Below are 27,966 nucleotides of genomic sequence, written 5' to 3'. Positions count from 1 at the left end.
TTCCTGGATTCTTCAGGCTCCTGAAGTTCCTGAAGTTCTACTACATAAATATTGATTCAGAAACGCCAGAAACCTTCAGATACCTCCAGAAATGAGCCGCACCACACGTGCTTCCAAAGGAGTGTCAAAGGTTTAGATTCAGTTAGAACAGGCAACCAAAGTAAAACACTTTAACAACGTTATTTATCAAACCAACTTAAAAAATCCTCATTTTAATTCCTGGAGCCTCTTTTATTCTTCAGCTCTGAGCAGAGTTCTGAAATGGACAGTGTTTACCATTTGTGCCGCATCCCAAACCACATAAGTCATATTAGTGCACTACGAGTGATTCACTAGGTAGTGCACACTATACTATCAAGTATTTAGTGATGGGTGCGTCATATTATTTCAATTTTAATGAAGCACTTCGGCCTGGTCTGGTTTTACCAGGAAACACCGGCTTGGCGCCCAGCTGGACGATAGCACAGCTGAGATTCGAACCCAGTACTAGACCGCTGCGCCACAATAACTCTGGATCGTGACCTGGTTCCGTTCAGGCTCTGTAGAACCTTGGTGCTGTTCAGAGAACCGGCCCACGATCGTGTTTGCACTGGTTTGTATTGGAACTGAGGATGCGTCACCAATAGAGGGCGCTGCACAACGTACACAACTAAACTAAACAGTCGTGACAAGCTGGGCTTTCATCTACAACTCGACACGCCCATGGACGTCGTCACAGTTCATGCTAAAAAACCTAAAACTCTTCAGTTCCAACTGGGAACCAACGTTCCTGGTTCAGAACCGGTTTAATTTTGGTGAAAATGCGCCGAACGGTTGAAATGTAAGTGCTGAAACTGAGACAGAACCGGTTCCACGCTGGTGGAAAAGAGCTGTAAGGGTGCAGTGAGACTAAAATAAAGCATCCAGACTAGATTATTAATCTATAAATGATCTATACTGTAATTACTCTACAAATTATAATGATTTAATAATTAATAATTAATGTGAAATTTGTGGATAAAACAAACACAAAGCTGCAGATCAAAGCGAATCGGCTCCTCTAACTCACATCATCACAGAAAACCCCTCAGATTTGACCTCTCGGTTCTGAAAGACACAAACCGTACCATCATGATGTCACAATGCACATTCAGGATGGGGGTGGGGTCAGTGTAGGGGGTGGAGTCAGGGCAGGGGCGGGGTTAGTTTTGATGATGACACACACTAAATCGTGCATGGGTTCCCGACAGATGTAGCATGAGCTCGTAAGATGACGGTGGAACGTGTAATGACGCTCGATATATCGGCACGAACGATCACAAGCAGAAAAACCACAGAGACGCCGACGGCATGCGGCTCCGCCCAATGGCGGAATAAATCCCCACAAACACGGATGGACGGAAGCATGGGAGTCGTGACGGGAGACACACGTCGACGAATGAAGGCACTAATCGCAAGCAGAGTTCAGAAACAGCAAGTGTGGCAGTTCACAGCGCCACCTCTTGGGCTGGAGGTCACGAGAACAAAAGGACGGATTTGGTAAGATGTTTTACTGACTAAATTAGTAAAAGACATATTGGGAAAAAATCATTTAAATAGCTAAAAATTTGAAAAGATAAAAAATTGCATAACTAAAAAAATTTATTAGCTAAAAATTTAAATAGATAAAAAAATTAATAACTAAAAATTTAATAGCTAAAAATTTAATAACTAATAAATTAAATAGATAAAAATGTAATAACTAAAAATGTAATAACCAAACATTTAAATAGCTAAAAAATTTAATAGCTAAAGATTTAATAGCTAAAAAATTTAATAGCTAAAAAATTAAATAGTTAAAAATTTTAAAGCTAAAAAATTTTATAGCTAAAAAATTTAAATAGCAAAAAAAAAAATTCTACGACCATATTGGAGGGAGACAATTTCCGAAAACTTTCCCTGGAAATTTTTTAAAAATATATTATTATTTGTAGGTATTTAGTGCTGCTATATTTCAGCTTTTTTGCAGTTTAAAAGCAAAATTAAATTTGTTAGCTATTGAAAGAAAAAAAATCACGACTTTAAACACAAACAGAAACGTTTCGTCTTTGGAATTGGTGATTAGAAGCGACGTGTGAAGAATAACGAGTTTATAATTAAATTAACGTGAATCGTCGAGCCCAAGAGATTTTCTTTCCTTCTTTTTTTTTTTTTGCTGTGGACGATTATTTTTTTTTTGAATGTTTGGATTTGGTTCGTCACTCCAGCGGTTGGTCCAGGTCGTCGTCCACCTCCAGCGCATCGAAGTCGCTTTTCACAGTTTTGATTTTGGCTCTGCTCCGGGACTTCCTGTTCACCGAGGATTCGTCTCCGCCGCCGTTCCCGTCCCGGTCCTGCGAGCTCCGGTCCTCCGGGGGGCGACAGTCGTCGTCGACGGCGAGGTTGTCGTCCACGCCCAGGTCGTAGCGCTGGTAGGTGCTGGCGTGAGCCTCCTCCTCCAGAGCCGTGATCTCCAGCGTGCTGTTCCACATGCCGTAGCCGAAATAGATCAGCACCCCTGCGGACCCGAATGAGAGGGACGTGTTAAACAAAATTGGTAATATCCAACTCCCCACTGCAACTGCATGCATGACAAGCCATCATCATCATCGGTCCACTGGTTAGCTAAGGATTCTTACAGAGAGCTTTAACATGTCTGGAGCAACACACTACACTCTCTGTACTCCTCCACCACTCCTACTGATACCTCAAGCAGCCAGCAGGAAGTGCTGTTTCAGCAGCAAGAAGGAGATTCACCATTGAGCTGACCAGTTGTCTGAGATTCGTCCGTCCAGGTGCCCTCCAAAAATATCCCGGTATGTTACAGTATATGTTCAAAAGTATGTGGACGCCTGACCATAATCTTGCTGGATTCTAATTCCATGAGCCTGGGCGTCGGCTTGGTGTCGCATTAGGGTTTTAGGGTTTCTTCTCATTGCTGCTGCAACAGTGACTCCTGCTGGCTGGTCAAGGCGCCAGTACGAGTAGCGTCCATCACTGACTGGTCCCAACTTTTTTAAATATTATAAAAACAACGTAAATTTTTCTCACCTATGAGGCACCAGACGGCGAATCGGATCCAGGTAATGGCCGACAGCTTGAGCATCAGATAGACGTTGACCAGCATGGCGGAGACGGGCACGAGGGGCACGCAGGGCGCCATGTAGGGCAGACGCTTGGGGTTCTCCGGCTGCTGGACGATGATGAAGACGAGCAGCGAGATGAAGAGCGAGAGCAGCACCAGGAGAGTCACGGCCCACCAGCGTCCGTCCGAGATGAACCCCGAGCCGAAGGTGACGAGGGAGCAGAAGCCGAAGACCAGGACGAAGAGCAGGAGGACGCAGCGGGTCACTGTGCGCCCCGTGGACTCCGTGGGCCGGTCCATCTTCCCCGGCAGACCCAGGCGAATCCGCAGGGTGTAGTATCGCGGCCCCATCAGCCTCTTCAGCTTCTGCACGAAGGCGTTCTCCGTCTCGTCGGACTCGATCCCGCTCGACTTGTCCACCGTGCCGTAGTTGGGGTGACCGGCGGTGTAGCCGGACCTGCTCTTATCCGACTTGCCGATCAGCATCTCGTTGTCGCCCAGCGATGGGAGATTCTTGGCGCCGCACGTGTTGGTGGAGACGCCCCCGCCGCCGCCGTCCACTTGGTCCTCGTCACCGTCCTCGTCCTCGTCCCTCTCCTCACGCTCCTTCTTCCTCGCCGCTTCCTGCTCGGACAGGAAGTTGACGAAGCCGTGGATCTCGCTCTCCGGCTGGTAGCGCAGCAGCAGGACGCAGACGGACACCAGCGTGTAGGCCAGCAGCGTCCCGATGGACATCATCTCGATCAGGTCGCGCAGACTCACCAGCAGGGCCAGCAGGGCCGCCAGGAAACCCGAGACCATGCACGCTACCGCCGGCGTCTCCGTGTACGAGCTCACGTGGGACAGGAACCTGCGGCGCACACCAAACAGGAAGTTAAATGTCGGGCGTCCGAATACTTTTGGCTGTACAGTGTATAAGAGTGTTAGAGTTTGACCGTGAGCACGTTGTCTCCAGCAGGTGTGTTGGTGTTACCTGAAGAGCAGGCCGTCCCCCGACATGGCGTAGATGACCCGGGGCATGGGGAACAACGAGCCGAACAGACTGACGGTCAGACCGGCGATGGAACCCAGAGCCACCACGTACTTGGCCGAGTAGAAGCCGTTGAGAGAGAACATCTCCATCAGGGCGGCGTCGGCGTCGATCTGGGTGTAGGGCACCATCAGGGTCAAAATCACACTCACCTGGAAACAGGGCGGGGCCACAAACAACACAGGTGAGATCAGGTGGGTACAGATAGATTCCTACAGCTGTTTTTCTTCAGGTGTGTGTGTGTACTCACAGACACGTAGGCAGTGAGACAGGTGATGAGTGAGGCGGTGATGGCGTACGGTATGGAGGTGTTGGGACTCTTGGCTTCCTCTCCGGTTGTAGCGATGATGTCGAACCCAATAAAAGCGTAAAAACACGTCGCTGCTCCCTGCATCACCTGCACAAACACAAACATGTCCGGCTACACCTTTAACAGGAGCGATCTGATGTTCAGACTGGCCCACTAGCTTTTACAGGTGTGTGTACAGGTGTATGTACAGGTGTGTACAGATGTGCTGAGTACAGGTGTGTATACAGGTGTGTGTACAGGTGTGTGTATAGGTGGATTAAGGTGTGTACAGGTGTTTTTACAGGTGTCTGTTGATGTATGTACAGTTGTGTTAAGGTGTATTAAGAGGAGTGTATTACAAGTGTGTTGAGTACAGGTGTGTTGAGTACAGGTGTGTGTGTACAGGTGTGTATGTACAGGTGTGTATGTACAGGTGTGTACAGGTGTGTGTTGATGTGTGTACATGTGTGTTGAGTACAGAGGTGTAGATTTGTGTACAGGTGTGCTAAGGTGTGTGTACAGGTATGTTGATGTATGTACAGGTGTATTGAGGTGTTTACAGATGTGTGTGTGTGTGTGTGTTTTTACCCCTGACCAGCCGTAGGGCAGGAACGGTCCCTGCTCCCAGTTGGCGCTGTTGACGAAGAAGAGCCCGGCGATCATGATGAAGATCCACACCAGCAGGTTGACGACGTTCAGAACGTTGTTGAATCCCACCGAGTTCTTCACACCCAGCGCCACGACGACGGTGACGAGGACGCCGATCACCAGCGCCAGCACGTCCGGGTACGAGTCCTCACCTTTACCTGCGGGATGGGGGGGGGGGGGGGGGGACGAGGACAGGTGAGACGGATCGACACACGGCGCCACACACACGACTCCGCCCACTCAGACTCACCGAGGCCGTTGAGAGTTCCCACATGACTGATCATGAAGCCGCTGATGCTGTGGTTAGCCAGCGAGTCGAACATGCTGCTGAGCGCGCTGGCGCCCGCCGCCGTGCCGATCAGGTACTCCAGGATCAGGTTCCACCCGATGAAGAACGCCACGCACTCGCCCACCGTCACGTAGCTGTAGGTGTACGCCGAGCCCGTCGTCTTGGGAACGCGCACGCCGAACTCGGCGTAACACACGCCTGCAGGAGCGCAAACGGTCACGAGGTCAGAGTTCATTCACCGACTGTACGTCTGTTTCCTTAAATGAGTGTGGACATAAACAGGAGGGTAGGGTCAAAAGTTTGTGGACACCTGCGTTTCGGTCTAAAGCAGAGGCATTTATATAGAGACGCCCCTCAAGAGGAACGTAACGGGTCCTCCCAATATTTTCTTCGTTCTGTAATCCTGGTACGACTGGCTTAAAGCTCAAACCCAGGAGCCTGAATCCACCACCTGCTGCGCCACATTTAACCACGGTTAACCCCTCATACTCTACAGCGTCCATCCCAATTTTGTCCCAGTTAACCCCTTGTACTCGGCAACGTCCGTCCCCATTCTTTCCCAGTTAACCCCTCGTATTATGCAACGTCCATCCCAATTCCATCCCAGCTAACCCATCGTACTCTAAAACGTTCATCACGATTTTGTCCCAGTTAACCCCTTGTACTCTGCAACATTCGTCCCAGTTCTGTCCCAGTTAACCCCTCGTACTCTGCAATGTCCATCTTCATTCTGTCCCAGTTAACCCTTTGCAACGTCCATCCCGATTTTGTCCCAGTTAACCCTTCATATTCTACAATGTCCAGTTAACCCCTTGTATTATTTTGTAATTATTTATCATTATTATTATTATTATTTTTTTTTTTTTTTACATTATTGTTATTGTTATCATTATTTTATTTACTTATAAACTATTATTATTATATTATTACTACTATTTTATGTATTATTATTGTTTTTATGATTATTATTAATTCAGCTGGCAGCCTACCAAACATCTTCCTGCACTTGATTATTAAAAGCATTTTATTTATTGTATAAAGTAAATACTCATGACTGAACCCTCGTCCCAGAACCCTCCATCCAAACATCCTGTACAGAATCCCTACAGTACAGTACAGACTCCCGTATTCCTCAGACCCTGTGAGCTCCTCTTAACACTGAACCCTGACGAGTGAAACAGGAAGTACTGATGGTCACCTGACAGGATGGAGGCCACGGCGGCGATGATGAAAGACACGATGACCCCGGGGCCCGCCATTTCCTTCGCCACCAGGCCTGACACCACGTACATCCCGGTGCCCACGCAGCTCCCCACGCCCAGGGAGACCAGGTCGAAGGTGGTGAGGACCCGCGCCAGCCTGGTGCCGCCCTCGTTCTCCAGCATGGACTCCACCGGCTTGGTTCGGAGGACCCGGGCCCCGAAGGCCCCCCACTGGATCCGCCGGGGGTCCAGCCTGGACAGGAAACGGCTCATGGTGGCGGAGAGGAGGAGACTCAGCGGGACGGAGGGATGGAGGACATGACGGTGGAGGACGGAGGGAACGAGAGAGCGCTACAGAGAGGCGAGAGGGGTGAGAGATCAAAGGAGGAAGATGAAAGGAATTGACATCAAAGACATTAAAGGTGTGAGAAGAAAGATGGAGGGAAACTTCAAAGACGAGAGAAAAGAAAACAAAGTAAAGATTAATTTAATCATAAAAAACTCTTCAGTATATAGCCAAAAGTATGTGGACACCTCGTTAACATGCTGCGCATCTAATTCAGGTGATTAGCCACGCCCATTTCTAACAACTAATAATCAATTAATGAAAATAAAGAAATTAGATTAGGCAAGGGCCCCGTTACCGTTCCAGCATGACTGGGCCCTCGCGGTTCATGACCATGTGAAGCTTGTTTGACTGTGGACAGCGTCGCCTGTGTTTCACCTGTTAGTGCTGACTGGATTAGATCTGACCCAGTCACCTCTCAGAATGATGGATTTGACTTTCTGACTTTTTGACTTTCTGATCATGGGTGAGGTCCACCCTTCATACTCGGCCATGTCCATCCCCATTCTGTCCCAGTTAGCCCTTCGTATTCTGCAACTCCGTCCTGATTCTGTCCCAGTTAACCCTAAGCTACCAACGCTCCAGCTGACAGAGTGTCGCCATCGGCCCATAACGATTCGGTGGAATGTGATTGGTTCACTCATTTTGTGATGTCACTCTGGAGCTGAATGTCCCGCCCCCGATTCAGTTTGACTTGGGAAGTCCTGTACATGTTCACTACACGGCCAAAAGTATTCGGATGCCCGAGCGTGTCAGACGTCCCGTTCCAAAAACAGCCACAAGACTTTGGAGTGTATCTGTGTGTGGGAATTTGTGCCCATTCCATCAAAATATGAGCATTTGTATGGCTGGGTGCTGATGTTGGTGATCTGGTTTATTTTAAAAATGTAAAAGACGGAGAAACACGAACTCTGTGTGTGTGTGTGTGCGTGTGTGTGTGTGCGTGCACTGTTTTGTGTTTTTGGATAATAAAAGTGTAAAACGATAGCCTCTGTTGCCATGCCGACAAGTCACTCGGACCCTCTGTAGCGCAGAACGGCATCTCATCGTCCTCCGTGTGTTCCTGCTGGAACATGCTAATGAGCCGCTCGCTTTCACACGGACCGGGAGAATAAAACCATAAAAACCATGTGCAAGGGCGTGAGGTTCAAATCTCACCATTATACCAGGAACATCAAACAATCCTCATCACCTAAACATCAAAGAATAAATAATAAATACAACAAAACTGTTCAGACTTCAGTGTAGTACAGACGTTCATCCATCCATCATTCATCCATCCATCATCCATCTATCATCCATCCACCTACTCATCCATCTATCTATCATCCATCCATCTATCCATCCATCATCCATCCATCATTCATCCATCCATCCATCATCCATCCATCTACTCATCCATCTATCTATCATCCATCTATCATCCATCCACCTACTCATCCATCATCCTTCAATCCATCATCCATCCATCATCCATCCACCTACTCATCCATCTATCTATCATCCATCATTCATCCATCCATCATCCATCCATCATCCATCCATCATCCATGCATCCATCATCCATTTAATCATCCATCCATCATCCATGCATCCATCATCCATTTAATCATCCATCCATCATCCATCTATCATCCATGCATCCATCATCCATTTAATCATCCATCCTTCCATCATCCATCCATCATTCATCCATCCATCATCCATCTATCATCCATCCACCTACTCATCCATCTATCTATCATCTATCCATCCATCCATCTATCCATCCATCCATCATCCATCCATCATCCATCTATCATCCATGCATCCATCATCCATTTAATCATCCATCCACCTACTCATCCATCTATCTATCATCTATCCATCCATCCATCATCCATCTATCATCCATGCATCCATCATCCATCTATCATCCATCATCCATTTAGCCATAACCATACACCCACTACCCACTGACCCATCCACCAATCTATTAAACCATAATACCAATCCTAAGCATCCACCAACCCACCCATCCTGTTATGATGTACTCAATAAATCCATCTACCTGTCCATCTAACAACACCAGCACTCCCAAACCAACCTCAAACCAACAGCACTAAATAAACCCACATTATTGATTTCAATCACTGAAAAGAGCTGAAAAACAGGAAGTGATGTCATTATACTACAAACAAAACCACACCAGCACTTTGTATAACGATGATTTAAAGCTTTACTGAAGAAACCTGCACGATTTGTTCGGTCTTGTTGTGAATGTTGATGAAACACACAAATCTCCTGCTTTTATAAAGAAACGACAATAATATTTGAGCCGAATGCACTGTATTAAATTCCGTGTCTTGCTCCGACCCTCCATAACAGTCCCAGGTTCTCGTGTGGCTCTTTGGGAACGTTAATGACCCCCCGTGTCCTTAAACACTCAATAATTCAGTTAAATTACAGTGGGGCCAAAAAGTATTTAGTCAGCCACTGATTGTGCAGGTTCTCCTACATCATAGCTACACTTCAACTATGAGAGACAAAATGAGAAAAAAAATCCAGGAAATCACATTGTAGGATTTTTAAAGAAATTATTTGTAAATTATGGTGGAAAATAAGTATTTGGTCAATAACAAACAAGCAAGATTTCTGGCTCTCACAGACCTGTAACTTCTTCTTTAAGAAGCTCTTCTGTCCTCCACTCGTTACCTGTATTAATGGCACCTGTTTGACCTCGTTATCTGTATAAAAGACACCTGTCCACAGCCTCAAACAGTCAGACTCCAAACTCAACCATGGCCAAGACCAAAGAGCTGTCGAAGGACACCAGGAAGAATATTGTAGACCTGCACCAGGCTGGGAAGAGTGAATCTACAATAGGCAAGCAGGTTGGTGTAAATAAATCAACTGTGGGAACAATTGTAAGAAAATGGAAGACATACAAGACCATTGATAATCTCCCTCGATCCCGTGGGGTCAAAATGATCATGAGAACGGTGAGCAAAAATCCCAGAACTACACGGAGGGACCTAATGAATGACCTGCAGAGAGCTGGGACCAAAGTAACAAAGGCTACCATCAGTAACACACTACGCCGAGAGGGACTCAAATCCTGCAGTGCCAGGCGTGTCCCCCTGCTTAAGCCAGTACATGTCCAGGCCCGTCTGAAGTTTGCCAGAGAGCATATAGATGATCCAGAAGAGGATTGGGAGAATATCATGTGGTCAGATGAAACCAAAATGGAACTTTTTGGTAAAAACTCAACTCGTCGTGTTTGGAGGAAGAAGAAGAACCCAAGAACACCATACCTACTGTGAAGCATGGGGGTGGAAACATCATGCTTTGGGGCTGTTTTTCTGCAGAGGGGACAGGACGACTGATCCGTGTTAAGGGAAGAATGAACGGGGCCATGTATCGTGAGATTTTAAGCCCAAACCTCCTTCCATCAGTGAGAGCATTGAAGATGGAACGTGGCTGGGTCTTCCAGCATGACGATGATCCCAAACACACCGCTCGGGCAACGAAGGAGCGGCTCCGTAAAAAGCATTTCAAGGTCCTGGAGTGGCCTAGCCAGTCTCCAGACCTCAACCCCATAGAAAATTTGTGGAGTCCGTGTTGCCCAGCGACAGCCCCAAAACATCACTGCTCTAGAGGAGATCTGCATGGAGGAATGGGCCAAAATAGCAGCTACAGTGTGTGCAAACCTGGTGAAGACTTACAGGAAACGTTTCACCTCTGTCATTGCCAACAAAGGTCATGTTACAAAGTATTGAGTTGAACTTTTGTTATTGACCAAATACTTATTTTCCACCATAATTTACAAATAAATTCTTTAAAAATCCTACAATGTGATTTCCTGGATTTTTTTTTCTCATTTTGTCTCTCATAGTTGAAGTGTAGCTATGATGAAAATTACAGACCTCTCTCATCTTTCTAAGTAGGAGAACCTGCACAATCAGTGGCTGACTAGATACTTTTTGGCCCCACTGTATCATAGTTATAAATAATAATCCAGGTTTTATTTGTATAAATCTTGGACCTGGTGTCAGTGTTGGAGTTTTCAGACCTTGGTCTGATCATTACACGCTGTTTTATTCTCTCCGGGTGTAAAATTCTCACCGTGCGCTCAGTAAAACATCATAATTTTATAGATGACAGGTTCTGGATGGTTCTGGAGAGTTTTTATACGAGTCTGAGCTCAGAATGATGGCTGGTTCTCTCAGCGCTCCGGTGTGAACACTCTCAGAGAGGCTGGAACTAATCATTCCTGTTCTCTATTATAAATCTGTCTGAGCTCAACACAATACATTTTTCCTTTTTTATTATTATTAGTTAATTCCACACAGACCTGAACCTCACACACTCTCACACACTCACACACACACTGTCACACTCTCATACACACTCTCACACACTCACACACACTCTCACACACTCACACACACTCTCACACACACACTCTCACACACACTCACACACTCTCACACACCCTCACACACTCTCACACACCCTCACACACTCTCACACACCCTCACACACTCTCACACACCCTCACACACTCACACTCACACACACTCACACACTCTCACACACACACACACACTCTCACACACACTCTCACACACCCTCACACACTCTCACACACCCTCACACACTCACACACACTCACACACACTCTCACACACCCTCACACACCCTCACACACTCTCACACTCAACTCACCAACAGAACTAAAAACACTAAGTTCAACCAGCGTGTGCTGAGAAGATCATAACATTCATAAAAGCTGATTTTCTTTTTACCTGATTTCTGTTTTAGTATGGATATACTTAGTTCCCCTCTGCGTTCCTCTAACTGGTTGAAAAGGACTGCAGACTAGCAGGGACTGAGCAGCGGGAACTGCTGATGTTCACCCAGAACTTCTGACTCCAATCCCCCCCGTCATTATTACACTGGTACCCTGAAACTGGACATCAGTCAGTTTTGATTGAGTTTTAAAGAGTTTCGAGGTATTTTTTCCCATAAGGATGTTTGGGGAACCTGTTAATGCGTCCATGGTCCCGTGGAGCTGCAGATATTTTAGTCTCATGTAAAATAATGAGGTTGTTTTTGACACAGTTAAAAAAATACAATAAAAGCTGGACTTTAGTTTTACTTCTTTATTGTTTCCTGATGCTTCTTAATGGTGGAGATGCTTGATGTCTGTGGGAATGGGAATTTGTGCCTGTTCGGTCAAAAGAGAACAGCATTTGTATGTAAATGGATGGGCACTGATTGATCAGTCAGTCTTCCGGTTCATCCCAGAGCTGCTGAATGGGGCTGAGGTCAGGGCTCTCTGCAGTTTTTTTTTAATGCTGGAACAGGAAAGGTCCTTCCCTAAACTGTTGTTGCAAAGCAGAAGCATAAAGGATCATTACCTTTATATGATTGATTTATTACACCTGTTAGTGACTGTTGTGGCTGAAACACATGAATCATAATTAAAAGAGGCGTCACTGTCTGGGTATTACACTGTTACAGCTGTGAGTTTAGCATGTTCACCCTATACCTCCGTTTTCATACCAAATGCCCAAAAAAGGGGGAGTTGGCAGCCCTGACGTGCTCATAAATGTAGGTGAGTGAGTAACCGTGACCCTGATCAGAACAAAACTTGTCTGCGTGTAATGAACATTCACCCGGGTTGCCAGATTGAATAAAATGATAATTTGTATTAAACAGGAGTTAGAAGAGCCGTCCCAATACTTTTGTCCATACAGTGTATCTCTATCACACACACACACACACACACACACACGGTCTCGGTGGAGTTTCCCTTAAAGCAAACGTCGCGTTTATTTGATCCCGCAGTTTAAACCCGGATTAGATCTGAATCCTCCCGCACCATCACGGATCATCTCAGTTCATCCGTTCATCCATCATCACATGATCACTCACCGCTTCATCCGCTTCATCCGGGTCCTGATCACCTTCTCATCCAACAACAACAAACAAACAAACAAACAAACAAACACGGAGCGCAAAACAGCAGCGCGCACGGATACGCGCGCGTTTTGAGGTGTGTGTGTGTGTATATGTGTGTGTGTGTGTGTGTGTGTGTGTGTGTGTGTGTACCTGGGTGGTGGTGTTACTGTTCTTTTCCTCAACAGCAGATCAGGGCGCTTCAGCTCAGCCTCATTTCCGCCTGCGCATTTTGGAGTGTAAAGACGCGGTGGGTGCGGATCCTGTGGGCTGTAATGAGGGGGTGGTGGTGGTGGTGCCGGTCTCTGGGTGCTGGTTTCGGTCTTGTTGGTGGTGTTGGTGGTACAGAGCAGGTCGGTGATGCTGCTGCTGCATCCGTGAGGCTGATGAGAGCGCTGCTGAGGATGCGCACTGGGCACCAGGCTGCCAGGTTGGGTAAAATCCCTTCTCTTGTGGTGTTTTTTTATTGTTCGTTTCTGTTCAGGCAACCCTAAACGTTCTATTGTTTTCGTAATTACGTCATCCTGTTCAGGGTCGTGGTACATGCAGAGCCTATTTGGAATCACAAAGCTGGAATACAACATGGCCAATCTATCTCAGGGAATCACGCATTCATTCTCTCACTCACATTTACATTTAGCAGCTATTGAAGATTAAGGACCTTGCAGTGGTGGGGCTTGAACCAGCGACCTTTTGATTACAGTACCTTAACAATTAGGCTACAACTGCCCTACACTCAGTCACTGGTGGAAGGTGGTATCCAAAAAAACTTCACATCCATCACAGTTTGTAGCGATTAAGAGCATTTAGTTCGTCTTGCTGTAGTTTTGCATGTTCTCCTCATGCTGGTCTGAGTTTGCCTGGAGTGCTTCACATTCCTCCTGCTCCGCAAAAGCTATCCAGAAGGTGGATTGGCTGCCCAGGGTCACATACTTACATAAAGAGGTAGTAATAGAGAGGATAGTTAAAGTATTCAGAGGGGATGAATACAGAGAGAACATACCAAATTTCATTGTTCTGTGGGCACAGGGGTACATTACACTGCCCCATTACTGCTGTGATCCAGGGTTCAAACCAACAACAGTGCTGTCGGCCAGTTGACATGATTGGCTACTTGACTGAGGACCTGCATTCCAGGTATCCACTGAGACCCTGACCAGAATAAATCAGTGGTAAACAATGAAACTGGAATGAAATGATTCTGTAGAGAATAACTGGGCAAACTGAGGGAGCAGCGACCTTGACCACGGGCCATGACGAGGAAGAACCTGAGCTCCAGTCTCTGGGTGTTTGGAGTTTAGCATGTTCACCCGGTGCCTCCGCTTTCATCCCAAATACCAAAAAGAGGAGCTGGCAGCCCTGAAATGGCACTAGATGTGGGTGAGTGTGTTACACCCAGGCACACTCTGGACCCACCGTGACCCTGATCAGAACAGTCTGCTTGTGATGAACGTTCCCCCGGGTTGCCAGATTGAATAAAATGATATTTAATTCTGAATGTTTGATTATCTGCTGAAGCTCCTGTTTCCAAACCAACTCAGCAGCTAATTAATTAAACGACGGATTAGCGGGTGGTTTTATCAGCTAATTAGCGGTGGCGTATCTGTGCCACCCCAGCGCCCCCTGCGGACTGAACCACTCTGATGGCCTTTTGTACCCCTCGTTAGTGTGGGTGCTGATGGAGCTCGTTTTAAATGTGAGGTTTTGATGTCGAAGCCTCCTGTGGAGGTCACGTGACCCCGAGTCGTGACCTTTCAAAGGTTCAGAGGAACATCAGTGCAGAACCGCGGCCCCGGTCGCCCCTGCTCGTGGTATCAGGAGGATGTAATGAGGGGCAAAAATTCACCAGATCAGACTGGATATCAGAATTCAACTAAAACTCACACTTTAGAAAATCAGCAGGTGACCAATCAAAATCATTAAATATTGAGGAGTTTATAATATTACTGTATAATAATATTTAATATATAATATTACAATTTTTCATTTTTTTTATTTTAAAATAAATCTTCTAAAAAAGATTTTTAGGATGTTATAATTTGTCCCTGATTACCTAATGATTTACATGTTTTAAAAAGAAAAATAAATAATTTAAACATTTTATTATTGACCGGATTCTTCCATTTTATTTTTATTTATTTTTATTTTTATTTTTATTTTTTTGTAATGCCATTTTATTTTATTATTTTTATTTTTTAATTTGTATTCATTTTTTGTTATTGCATTTTATATATTTATTTGTATTTATTTATTTGTATTTTTTATTTATTTTTATTACTTTATTTTCACTTATTTATTTATTTTTATTTTTTATTTTATTTATTTTTATTTATTTATTTATTTTTATTTATTTATTTATTTTTATTTTTAATCTATTTTTTTTCTTTCTTTATTCTTATTTTTTAATTTATTTTTATTACTTTATTTATTTTTATTTATTTATTTAATTTGTTTTACGATGTTGTTTTATTTATTTTTTTATTTCTTTATTTTTATTCTTTTTTTGCATTTGTATTTTACTTCTTTAAGTTTATTTACTTTTTTTGCAATGTCATTTTATTTCTTCATTTTTAAAAATTGTTTTTAAAATTTCCCCCCTTTATCTCCCAATTTAGTCATGTCCAAATCCAAAACATTAGGAACAACCCCCAAAAATGTGGATGGTAAATGTGACGGTGCATGTGAGGGATCTGTTAGCCGCCTGCAGTGTCGTCATGTGGACTCCTCATCACACGCCCAGAGTTACAGAACCCGCGGGACTTAATGTAGTTCAGGAGCTTCTGTTCTGTTCTGGACGTCTTGTCCACTCGCTCAGTGGTGATCATCTTCCTCCAGGAGAATCTCAGCAGTTCTCTGATTCTGTAGTCCAGGCTTCATAAAGCTCAGTAACGTTAAACAGCAGTGTAATCACAGCATGTGTGTGTGTGTGTGTGTGTGTGTGTGTTGAGCGATCTCACTGTATTGGAGTCAGACAGGAAATGAAACCCAGCAAACACACACCTGCTTCTGTTTACACACCTGATAAGAGAAGGTAACATGTCCATTTATTTTTGGCTGGTTGGAAGCCGTTCGTCTCTTATCAGTAACAGATTTATTTCTGTGTGCCCGCTGCCAGTGTGTGCCCAGTGCCAGTGTGTATCAGGCAGGAAAACCACCAGGACAGGGCGCCAGTCCATCACGGTGCATCACTTCCTCATTTACAGTTTCATTTACTCACATCTAAAGACATCAACTGTTCCACCTACTGAAGGATGGTGATGAGTGGACACTAGAGGAACATACTCAACCTCTTACAGACAACCTCCAGAAGGCAGGTTCGAGTCCAGGTCATGAGACTCTCAGAAAGGACAGTCGCAGGTCCCGCCGGACCGCCGCTGAGTTCCTGAAGTTTCCTTACTGTGTGTTTGTGCTTCTGTGAGGACGTCCAGCACCGTGTGGGATGTGGATGATGGTTTACAGAGAATATCCTATTGTTCTTACTGGGAGGGAACACCGAGCATGCTGGGAGGGGCCGGACGTTCCCAGTAGCGCTTCCTACGTGCTCTCGGTGGAATGAACAGCTCAAGGCAGATGCAGGAGCCTGGACCTGGATCAGGTGGAGCGGTTCTGATTACTGGTGCTTGTGTGGGGGAACTGTGGCTCGAACTGGAGCTTCATGAGCACACGCATCACCAATAAATAACAGCGGACACGCCCGGAAATGTACGCAGCGTGGCATTTGGACCTCAGAGGCGAGGCGAGGCGAGGCGAGGCGTGACCCGGTCCGTTAGGAGAACTTAATACACAGCAGCCGGCCAATCAGAAACCAGTTCCATGAGCATGGTAAAGTGTGTGTGTGTGTGCACGTTTCCACTGTGTGTTTAAGTGGGTGTATAATAATAACCACATTTTCCATACAGATGTTCGTCCTGACACACACACACACACACACACACACACGGCTCTACAATGTTTGGACACATGGTGTATCTACCAAAAGTATGTGGACGCCCCTCCAATTATTGAATTCATGTGTTTCAGCCACAACAGCAAAGACTTTGCAGCAATAGTTTAGGGATGGCCCGGCCTGCTCTATAAACACATGGAACTCCAGCAACCTGCACAGAGCCTTGACCTCAGCCCCATTCAACAGCTCTGGGATGAACCGGAACACCAACTGATCAATCAGCGCCCAGCCATAAAACTTAATGGACACAAATTCCCACAGACGTACTTCAAACTCTTGTGAGAAGCCTCTCAGAAGAGCGGCTGTTGTTCTAGATAAAAAGAAAAACAGGCGTCCGAATACTTATGACCATGTCGTGTTTACAGTACTCAGTATTTTGTAGATTTGATCTTCTTATGTGAAGATTTTTTTCTCACGATGGTTCTGATTATTTCTGACGGGCGTGTGGCGTGTTTAAAGGCACAAATCCCGTCAGTCCGGGACGAATTTGAACCCCTGCAGCACCACAAACTCGTTCTGTCCTCATTAGGAACGTTCTCATTTCTGCTTTCCAGTCGGCGCTTTTTTATTCGGCTCTTCTGTGTGAAGCAGGTGGGTGAAACCTAATCCAGGTTCATGACCCCAGTTCCTCTGGTTCCTCTGGTTCCTGAGGGCCCTCAGCAGGGGCCCGTGTTTTCCTGATCTGATTTAATAGAGAGGAAATACGTTATTACGTTGATGAGTTGGTTCAGGTAGGCTGGAGCTGGGAAACATAAATCTGAGACGTTCCTGAAGAGTTCCTTAAGTCGTCGCTGAGGGCGTCCGCTTTATTGTTTATCGTTCTGTATTTGAGGGCGCTCGGGTGGCACAGTACTGAGATTCGAACCTGAGCTATCAGCCGACCGGGCGTCTACACAGACACGATCAGTTATGTTTAGTTGGATGAGGCTTTGAGATGACGTGGTGCCCTGTTCTGGGTGTTCCTGCCTCTGTGGGATCTTTTCATTCTGAGGAGTGCATCTGTGTGTGGGAATTTGTGCTCGTTCAGCAGTACAAAGGATCATTTTCTTTTCTTGTACATCTTCTTGGTAGAAAACAGGTTCAGGTGTTCAGATGAACCGGGTTGAAGCGTCTCCCAGACAGCAGGGGGCGTCACAGGCGGGCGTGGCGAGTCCCCACCCACAGCGGTCCGAGGATGGCAGACCGACAGAAGATCTACTGATCAAAGTGCAGATGATTTAAATCCTGGTGATGAGGTGAATGTGGCACCACACAGTGCATCAAACCCTTCTGTGCCAGTCTGAGTCCCCATGCATCTCCTCTGCACCGTGCACCTCACAGAGACCAGAACTGTACAGCCAGCAAAACAGAGCCGACTTTGGTGCCACCAGCATCAACCACGTCTTCAGAACCTTCATCAAGTCAGAAGGATTTATCGTCATTCCAGCTTTGAAACAAAACAACGTTCCTGCAGGACCTGGACCTGGACCAGGACCAGGGTGCAGCACAGCATAATAAACACAGTGCAGATCAAACCTCCAGCCCTGCACCTCCTCCACCCTGGTCCATGTTCACACCCCACCGGGTTGAAGATATGAAAACACGCCGCTGACCTGCACACGCTAACATCATTCACTTCACATCCATCTCCATCATCCAGTAACACAAACACAACACGGGGGCAGGGACCAGGACCAGCTCCAGGTTTATTTACCCGTCAGGGTTCCATTTCATCTCCGTCGTCTCCAGGGCTGCACGGGGCCCGGCTTTGATCCGGCACCAACCCACAGAGAGAGAGACAGAGAGAGAGAGAGAGAGAGCGAGAGAGAGAGAGAGAGAGAGACAGAGAGAGAGACAGAGAGAGAGAGAGAGAGACAGAACGGAGGCCTGATATCACAATAATCATGTGGAAGTGAAGGACTGGTCAGGATCAGATGATCACCGAGGTTTATTTTTATCCTGTTAGAGCAGAAAATCCGACCCTGAACCTCTCGCCGTACACGGGGGGTTAAATCCACCCCCGAAATCCTAACATCAGGATCCGCCTGTTCCCGCCCGGTTACCACATTATAACATTTTATGGCTGGTTTGGACGTACGGACGTCTCGCATCAGTGTTCTTATATGATGCTTATTGTTCTGAACTGATGGACATGTACACACACACACACACACACACATTTGTACACATTCATATACACACACAAACTCACAAATATGCACACACACACACACTTATACATGCACACACATACACACATTCATACACATACTCACACACACTCAGAAACACACACATACTCATACACTCATTCACACACTTCCACACATATACACACACATACTCATACACACACTCGTACACATTCACACACTTCCACACATGTGCACATATACACACTCACACACACACACATACACACATTCGCACACATTCATATACACACACAAACTCCCAAATATGTACACACACACTCACACAAACACTCATATACACACACAGACTCACATTCACACACTTCCACACACATACTCATATAAACACACTTCTCTACATTTTCACACACACACACACACACACACGCATACACTTCCACACACTTATACATGTACTCCAACACACACACTCACATAAACACACATACTCATACAACACACAAACTCACACACATACACACACACTCATATACACACATACACTCACATACACTCACATACATTTACCATGTATGTCTCTGTCTCCTACTCTCTGGTCGAGGCGTCTGCATGAGCAGTGGATGAATACTTAGAGAGTAACACGGTCCATCTCACACACCGAGAGTCTGGCTGGGTGTTTAAGTCTCTGTGGGGTCTCTGGTCTGTCCGGGCGCTCAACAAACGCAACTGAAAGTAACAGTGACCCCTACTGTTTATTCTTGGCATTGATACGAGTAAACGAAGCTCCTGGCAGAGGTGTCAGAGTTTGTAGAGGACGTTAGGTAGATCTGAGCAGGCAGGGGTTGGAATAAGGACCCGAAACACGAGGTTCCTTCATGTTGTTGGGTTCTTTACTGTGGCCCCTGTGCTGATCAAACGTCCAGTTAGATTTTCTTATGGCTCAAAAACATCAGTGGACTTTTCAATATCATTAACACGTCTCTTTACTTTCTGAAATCCCCAGGGGATCAAGTCCTTGAGCGTATGGAATATACGTTATGATGTACAGAAGGATTCTCCAGCGTACGAGTGGAGGTCGTGGATTCTCTCAGCGTGAGATGAAGTGTAGAAATGTTCATTGTTCTGATTTGAGGAGTCGGACGGTGAACAGAAGGACATTTCCTGAACATTTTCCTCCTCTATGGTTTCATTCATCCGTCTGTTCTGACCTTCAGCCTCTCCGAATCCTCTAATCTAATTACAGGAGGTCCAGCTCTCACTCACGCCTCCTCTCTTCAGCTTTATGTTCACTTCTCTGTTCCTCTGTTACTGATTCTGAACAGGGGCCCCTGGGACAGCGGGTTCGGCCCCCTAACGACCCCGAATGTGGAGTAAATGTGGAGACTTTGAGGAAAATAACGAGACTAGATGTGATTATTTCATAGAGCAGTGACCGATGAGTCTTTGATGTGGACAAGAGATGAAGACACGAATCAAATCAGATACGAATCAGATCAGATAAGAATCAAATATGAATCAGACGTGTTCCTACTGAAAATAAAAATCCTGAAGGGATTTAGCGTGATTCACTCGTCTATAGATTTCTTCTCTGTGTAGTCCATCACTGACTGTATAGTCATGATAAGAGAGTGTGTGTGTGTGTTTGTTCTTTGTGTCCACAAACACAATCGGTCGTGTTTGAAGGAGGGAGGGTCAGACACATGGAGTTTAGCGTGTCTCTTGGTACAAGATACGGCTTTGTGTAGGAACCCAACACTGACAGGTAATAAAAAGCGACGCAGACTGGACACGCGTTGGATGAGGTATGTGGTGACCCGGCTCTCCCTGATCAGATCTGGGGTTGTGCAAGTGGCAGCAGATTCACAATTGGGAACTGGATGTGACTAAACCAAAAGATAAAGGAGGAAAAATCCAGAAAGATAGAAAGAAAAAAAAGAATAACAAAAAAAGGATAAATATTAATACATGTAATAAATAAAACATAATAAATATAATAAATAATTATATAATAATAATAATAATAATAATTAGAGAATATTAGAACTATGTCAGGGTTTAGAATAATAAAGTAGAAGAATAACAGGAAGATGATCAGAGCTGAATAATCAGATCCACTCTGATAATAAACGTGTTTTTATTCAGTGGAAAAATCCTCAACTGTCCTGTTATTACAGCAGCTCCAAACCCAGACTGATCCAGTGTAGAAGATCCACAACAGTTAAGGTTTAGGATTAGGTTTAAGTTTGGATTTAGGTTTGGGATTAGGTTTGGTGTTGGGGTTTGGGTTTAAGTTTAGACTTTTCAGGGTTTTTTTGGCTCTTCTGGTGGCTGGTTGTGGGTGATGTTGGGGTTTAAGTTTGGGTTAGGATTAGGCTTAGGGTTTAGAATAGTTTTGGGTTAGATTAGGGTTAATGTTAGTGATGGAGTTTGGGTTGGTGTTGGGTTTAGTGTTATGGTTTAGGTTTAGTGTTATGGTTTATGTTAGGTTTGGTGTTTAGGTTTAGTGTCAGGGTTTGGGTTTAAGTCTGGACTGGAGGCTGTTTCTGTTTAGTGTTTTTGGCTCTTCTGGTCAGTTGTGGGTGGGTTTTGGAGCTACATCAATCCTGGAGGGTTTGGGTTCAAATTTGGTTCAATATTTTATTGGGGTTTAGGATGATTTTGGGTTAGCTTAGGGTTTAGGTTTATGTTAGGTTTGAGTTTAGTGTTATGGTTTAGGTTTGGGTTGGATGTTGTTTCTGTCTAGTTTTGGGTGTTTGGGATGTGTTTCTGAGCTGCATCAGTCTGGGAGGGTTTTGGTTTGGGTGTTTTAGACTGGTATAAAGGTTTTAGACTAGTTTTAGGTTGGGTTTATGCTAGTGTTGAAGTTTGGGTTTAGATTAGAGTTTAGGTTTGGGTTGGATGTTGTTTCTGTCTAGTTTTGGGGTGTTTGTGATGTGTTTCTGAGCTGCATCAGGCTGTGCTGGATTTGTTTGGGTGTTTAGACTGGTATTAGGCTTTTGGACTGATTTAGGCTGGGTTTATGCTGGTTGTGTGTGGGTTTAGGCTGGGTTTATGGGGCTCTCTTGGACTGTATGAAGGTTTTAATGTTCTTTGGGTGAATGGTACGTTGGGTTTTTAGGTTGCTGGTGGATTTTCGGCTGGGAATTTAAATGTTATTGCTTTGCTTTCCCATCAGCCCCTTGTGATCAGGAACCTATCAGAGTTTGGTTTTCCACCTGATAAATTCAGACGTTCATGAGCAGGTCTGTGAGGTGAGAGCAGTGAAAGAAGATTATCACCAAACTGTCCTGGATATCAGATCTCCAGAACTCTGAGGAACCGTCAGATGTTTCTTCTTCTGTCTTGGACGTATCCAATCATGTCTGCATGTAGACGCCTAACCGGCCGACGCCCTGCTGACGGGATTGTTAGGGCTGCTTCACCAAAACTTCAGACTGATTCTGCTATCAGTATTACTCCTCATCACAGTGTGTGTGTGTGTGTGTGTGTGTCAGTACATGTGTATGTGTGAGTGTGTGTGTGTGTGTGTGTGTGTGTGTGTGTGTGTGTTTTGATAATGACCGTGAGTCAGACTGACACTGTTGTGAAAAACAGCACATTCCTCATTTATATTCTCACACTCGGGATGTGGCTGAAGGTCGCGGTGCTGATAAACAAGAGAGGGTTTAAGAAAAGGTCTCATTAATCCTGAGGAACGTCTCATCAACATCTCATCTCAACATCCCATCAATCCTGAAGATCGTCTTATCAGTCACAAGAACGTCTCATTAATCCAAAAGATCATCTCATCAATCTAGAGGAACGTCTCATCAATCCAAGATCAGTCCACCTTTTTCAATGCATGTCAAGCTGGACAGACACTTCCCGACTGCACCACATCTTCTGTCCTCATCTATTTCTATAACATCATTTAAGTTTATGGAAACTTTCCATAGATGCTCCAGCAGGTCCATATCGTGATGCTCCCACCACCGTACTTCACTGTAGGTTTGGTGTTCATGGGATCACACACTGAACACATGAACCTTCTGTTCTTCAAACACGAGCAGCTGAATTATTATAAAAGATTTCTGTTTCACCTGTTATGCTACATGGCCAAAAGTATTTGGACGCCTGACTGTAAGCTTGTCGGACATCCTGTTTAGAACGACTAGAACAGCAGCCGCTCTTCTAAGAAGCTCCTCACAAGACTTTGATGTGTGTGTGTGGGAATTTGTGCTCTGATGTTGTACGGCTGGGCGCTGATTGATCAGTCGGTGTTCCGGTTCATCCCAGAGCTGTTGAGTGGGGCTGAGGTCAGGGCTCTGTGCAGGACACTGGAGCTTTTCTTCATGTCCTTATAGAGCTCGCTCATGCTGGAACAGGAAAGGTCCTTCCCTAAACTGTTGCTGCACAGTTGGAAGCACATCATGTCTTGTTAGTAACTCATGTGGAAGGTAGATTCTAGTAGCTCCAGTTCACCTCCAGTTGCACGTCTTTGTACTGTGGGAAACCAGAGCTCCCGGAGGAAACCCACACAGACACATGGGAGAACACACAAAACTCCACACAGAAAGGACCTGGACCGCTCCATCTGGGAATCAAACCCAGAACCTTCTTGCTGTGAGGTGACGGTGTGTGTGTGTGTGTGTGTGTGTGTGAGTGTGTCTGTGTGTGTGTGTGTGTGAGTGTGTGTTTGTGTGTGTGTCTGTGTGTGTGTGTGAGTGTGTGTGTGTGAGTGTGTGTGTTTGTGTGTGTGTGAGTGTGTGAGTGTGTGTGTGTGTGTGTCTGTGGACATCCAACACGCTCACGGTCAGGCGTCCGAATACTTTTGAGCGGTCGCTGCGGTTTGCTCCTGCTGCAGGTTGTTTTGGTAGCTGGGCTCCTGCTGAGAGGCGACCTGCAGATGTTCCAGCCTCCATCTCCATGGACCGGGAAGGGGGGGGGGGGGGGGGGGGGGGGCGTGGCATGGCGTGGCGTGGCGTGGTGGTGGTGGTGGTGGTGGGGGGGGGGGGGGTCACTCACACACACACTGAGAACAGTTCAGTAACAAACACACATGAACTGTATTATAAGCAGATAAAGAATGTGCATGAAGATCAAAACAAACTCCAGGTTCAGTACTGACCCCCCCACCACCACCACGCCACACCCCACCCATCCCTATCGCCCCCCATCCCCGTCCCTCTCACCCCCCCAAAACCAAAACACAGGATCCTAACCAACAGCAGGTACCGAACCAGAAAGAAAACATTCCATAAGGAGGTACAGGGTCAAAAGTATCTGGACGCCACATTAACTAACATCTGTAATAAATCAATCATGTATGAGGAACAATATGCTTATGACGGTGCAGCAACAGTTTAGGGAAGGTCCTTTCCTGTTCCAGCACAAGCGAGCTCTATGAAGACATGAAGAGACACTTTTATCCAAACTGACTTACAGTACAGTGACAGTATACAGTCTAAGCAATTGAGAGTTAAGGGCCTCGCTCAAGGGCCCAACAGTGGCAACCTGACAGTGGTGGGGCATGAACCAGCTACCTTCTGATTACTAATCCAGTACTTTAACCACTGGGCTACTGCTGCCCTAAAACCAAGAAAGCAAGAAAAGCTCCAGAGTCCTGCACAGAGCCCTGACCTCAGCCCCACTCAACAGCTCTGGGATGAACCGGAACATCGACTGTGAAATCAGCACTCAGTCACACAACATCAGAGCACAAATTCCCACACACAGACTCACTTCTCAGAAGAGCTACTGATGTTCTAGCTGAAAGGATCACGTCTTGTTTTTGGAACTGGACATCCGACACGCTCACGGTCAGGCGTCCGAATACTTTGGAGCGGTCGCTGCGGTTTGCTCCTGCTGCAGGTTGTTTTGGTAGCTGCGTTCGTTTGGCCGGTTCCTCCTGCTGAGAGGCGACCTGCAGATGTTCCAGCCTCCATCTCCACAACGTCTGGTTTCTTCTGAGCTACCGGAGCTTCGGGGGACTGAGAGCCTCTTGTGTTTTTTTTAGGAAATGAGGCAACACTTCAAGGGTTTCTGTGATCGCTGGGTTTCTATAGTCAGGGTCACTGAGATGTTCTCCTGTAGATGTTCTCCTGAAGATCTGCTCCTGTAGATCTGCTCCTGTAGATCTGCTCCTGAACTTCATCTCAACAAACGTTCCAGGTTTCTGTTCCCTAAATGCTCCTAAAGATCCGCTCCTAAAAATCTGCTCCTGAAGATGTTCTCCTAAAAATCTGCTCTGGTAGATCTGCTTCTGAAGATCTGCTCCTGTATATCTGCTCCTGTAGATTTGCTCCTAAAGATCTGCTCCTGTAGTTGTTCTCCTGAAGATCCACTTCTAAAGACTTGCTCCTGAAGATGTTCTCATAAAGATGTTCTCCTGTAGATCTGCTCCTGAAGATGTTTTCCTAAAGATCTGCTCCTGTAGATCTGCTCGTGTAGATGTTCTTGTAAAGATCTGCTCTTGAAGATCTGCTCCTGAAGATTTGCTTCTAAAGATCCGCTCCTGTAGATCTGCTCTTCTAGATCTGCTCCTGAAGGCACAAATTCCCACAGACATGATCCAAAAACCTGGAGCTGTGCACAGAGCAGGCTCAAAGTCCTGGTATGAGGAGTTTGGAATAGAGGAACTTCAGCTACCTGCATTTGAACCCCATTGAACACATGTAGGTTGAATCAGAATGTTGACTGTGAAATCACTGCCTGACTTATCAAATACTCTGTCATATAAATAGGCACAAATTCCCACAGACGAGCTCCAAAATCTTGTGGAAGTCTAGCGCTGGCAAGTTGTGTATCTCTGGAAGAATCCATGTGCTTCAGCTCGCGACCCTCTCGCTCAGAAGATAAACGTGCAACCAACAGAGGTCGCCAGAGTTTATTGGGAATCAGATATGTCCAAGTTTGTGTCCAGGATCCACAGTCCAGGCTGGAAAAAGTAAGTGAACCCTCGGAGGAGTGATTCACTGGTTCAGACCCGCCGGTGGTTTAGTGTTATCAGCTGCACTCGGCCTTGACTTTCCCTTCTGTTACTCATGTTTCTTCTGTGGAATTCCACACACACACTCCCACACTCACACACACACACACAGACTCACACACACACACACACACACACAGACTCACACACACACACACACTGGTGTAAAGTCCTGAAAAACAGCGAGTATATCCAAATGTAGAGAATACATGCACAATAAAAGCAAAAAAAAAATTATTTGTGCACTCTGGTGACCTCTGCTGGTTGCATGACAACAGCGCCGAACAGTTTTGGGATGAACCGGAACATCAACTGTGATATCAGTCAGCACCCAGCCATAGACATGCTGTCATCTTTTGTCTGATCGGGCACAAATTCCCACAGACACACTCCAAAGTCTTGCTAGAAGCCTAACATCAACCATTCTCCTCCCACGCACGTCTTTACAGAGCACGACTGAGCTGAACGCTTTAAAACTAAGGGCCTCGCTCAAGGGCCCAACAGTGACAGCCAGACAGATCTGGGATTTGAACCCACAACAATTCTGGAGGACTACACTGCTCTCCCTGTGTTCCTCCACCACTCATGTAATACCCTGAGCAGTCAGTAGGTGTCGCTGTTGCTGTGATGACAAAGTGAACCAGCACTTTTATCAGACGGTCGGTTGGGTCTGTTGAGCACCTGGACGGGTCGTTAGCACCGCCCGGACCAGAACCCGAGACTCAGGAGTCGTGGTCTCCCATCCGAGCTTCATTCACTATAAGGCCAAAAGTATGTGGACGCCCCTTCTAACGATTGAATTGAGTTGTTTCTGCCACATCCGTTACTAACAGGTGGCAACAGTTTGGGGAAGTCCATCATACATTAGCTGTATACCACTGAAGTGCATCTACACTATACAGCCAAAAGTATGTACAGTGTGCCAATAGTTTGGGGAAGTTCCCCTTTTGCTTTTCAGCATGATCACACCCCTGAACACAAAGCAGCTCAATAGAGACTTGGTTTGACTAGCGATGTATCCTACACAGAGCCCTTTCAATTGCGAGCCAGACCTCACCGAGTCCTCACTGAATGGGCACAAATCCCCACAGACGCACTCCAAAGTCTTGCGAGAAGCCTAACATGAACTATTGTGACCTGGAGCTGTGCACAGAGCATGCTCAGTATGCTCAGTAAGTCCTGGTATGAGGAGTTTGGAATAAAGGAACTCCAGCGACCTGCATTTTAACCCTACCGAACTCGTCTAGGTTGAATCAGAATGTCGACTGTGAAATCACTGCCTGACTTGACAGCTACTCTTTCGAATAAATAGACACAAATTCCCACAGACGAGCTAAAAAATCTTGTGGAAAGTCTAGCAAGGGCGACACAAGAAAAATCCATGTGTTCAGTCAGACCTCATTGACTCTTCAATAAAGGGGCACAAATCCCCACAGACGCACTCCAAAGTCTTGCAGAAAGGCTTCCCAGAAGAGTGAATGAAATTAAAGCTACAAAGGCAAGACAGAGTGATTCAGGACGTCCAGCAAGCTCATGCTCAGGTGTCCCAATACTTTTGACCATGTAGTGTTTATTAAAGCCGCCCCCTGCAGAAATGGCTTAGGAATCCTGGCACCCCGTCTGCGTGGGCCCCGTTTGAAGTGCGCTGCAGGAGAGGGGCGTGTAAAGACCCTACAGTGTTTAGGTTTGGAGCAGTGAGATGATTAAATCCAGATTTATGTGGACAGGAGCAGAACGATGGACGTTCGGCACACAGGTCAGTAATCTGAGCTTCTGTCCTGATTCTATTTCATCTGATTCTCCTTCAGAATAACAATGAAATAATCGGTTGATTTCTTTATATGGAGGCAGTTTAGTGAATAAAAGTGTGTTTTTCTTCCGGCTGGACACAGTGATGTCATCGGTCCAGTTGTCTCTAGCTGTTTAACATGTATGGAGGAGGAGGAACACACTACACTCTCTGTATTCCTCCACCACTCCTAATGACACATTAACCGGACACTAGGAGGCGCTGTTGCAGCAGTAATGAAGAGACTTTTGCTTTGATATTACTAAATGTGTCTGTAGAGCACCGGATCAGTCTCAGCTC

At 45.8% G+C, this 27,966-nt stretch overlaps 2 protein-coding genes and 1 long non-coding RNA gene across 3 annotated transcripts; 1 reads left to right on the top strand and 2 right to left on the bottom strand.

Moving 5' to 3' along the window:
• Window positions 1-215: 215 nt before the first annotated feature.
• On the top strand, window positions 216-5,077 carry LOC134334118 (uncharacterized). Its single transcript, XR_010015461.1, has 3 exons — window positions 216-1,518; window positions 4,041-4,306; window positions 5,000-5,077. It is a non-coding gene; the product is annotated as an uncharacterized LOC134334118 (long non-coding RNA).
• slc7a14a (solute carrier family 7 member 14a) lies at window positions 2,071-6,813 on the bottom strand. The gene is made up of 7 exons (XM_063016302.1): window positions 6,537-6,813; window positions 5,300-5,536; window positions 4,990-5,207; window positions 4,363-4,509; window positions 4,056-4,264; window positions 3,049-3,932; window positions 2,071-2,515 (listed from the first exon to the last, which is right to left on the bottom strand). The coding sequence occupies exons 1-7, from the start codon at window positions 6,811-6,813 to the stop codon at window positions 2,217-2,219; spliced, it is 2,271 nt and encodes a 756-aa protein (XP_062872372.1). The 3' UTR covers window positions 2,071-2,216.
• On the bottom strand, window positions 6,806-13,374 carry LOC134334807 (uncharacterized). Its single transcript, XM_063017271.1, has 2 exons — window positions 12,983-13,374; window positions 6,806-6,891 (listed from the first exon to the last, which is right to left on the bottom strand). The coding sequence occupies exons 1-2, from the start codon at window positions 13,372-13,374 to the stop codon at window positions 6,834-6,836; spliced, it is 450 nt and encodes a 149-aa protein (XP_062873341.1). The 3' UTR covers window positions 6,806-6,833.
• Window positions 13,375-27,966: the final 14,592 nt, after the last annotated feature.

The sequence above is a fragment of the Trichomycterus rosablanca genome, chromosome 20 (assembly GCF_030014385.1).
Source record: "Trichomycterus rosablanca isolate fTriRos1 chromosome 20, fTriRos1.hap1, whole genome shotgun sequence".
NCBI lineage: Eukaryota > Metazoa > Chordata > Actinopteri > Siluriformes > Trichomycteridae > Trichomycterus > Trichomycterus rosablanca.
This window is presented reverse-complemented; position numbering and strand designations above follow the sequence as displayed.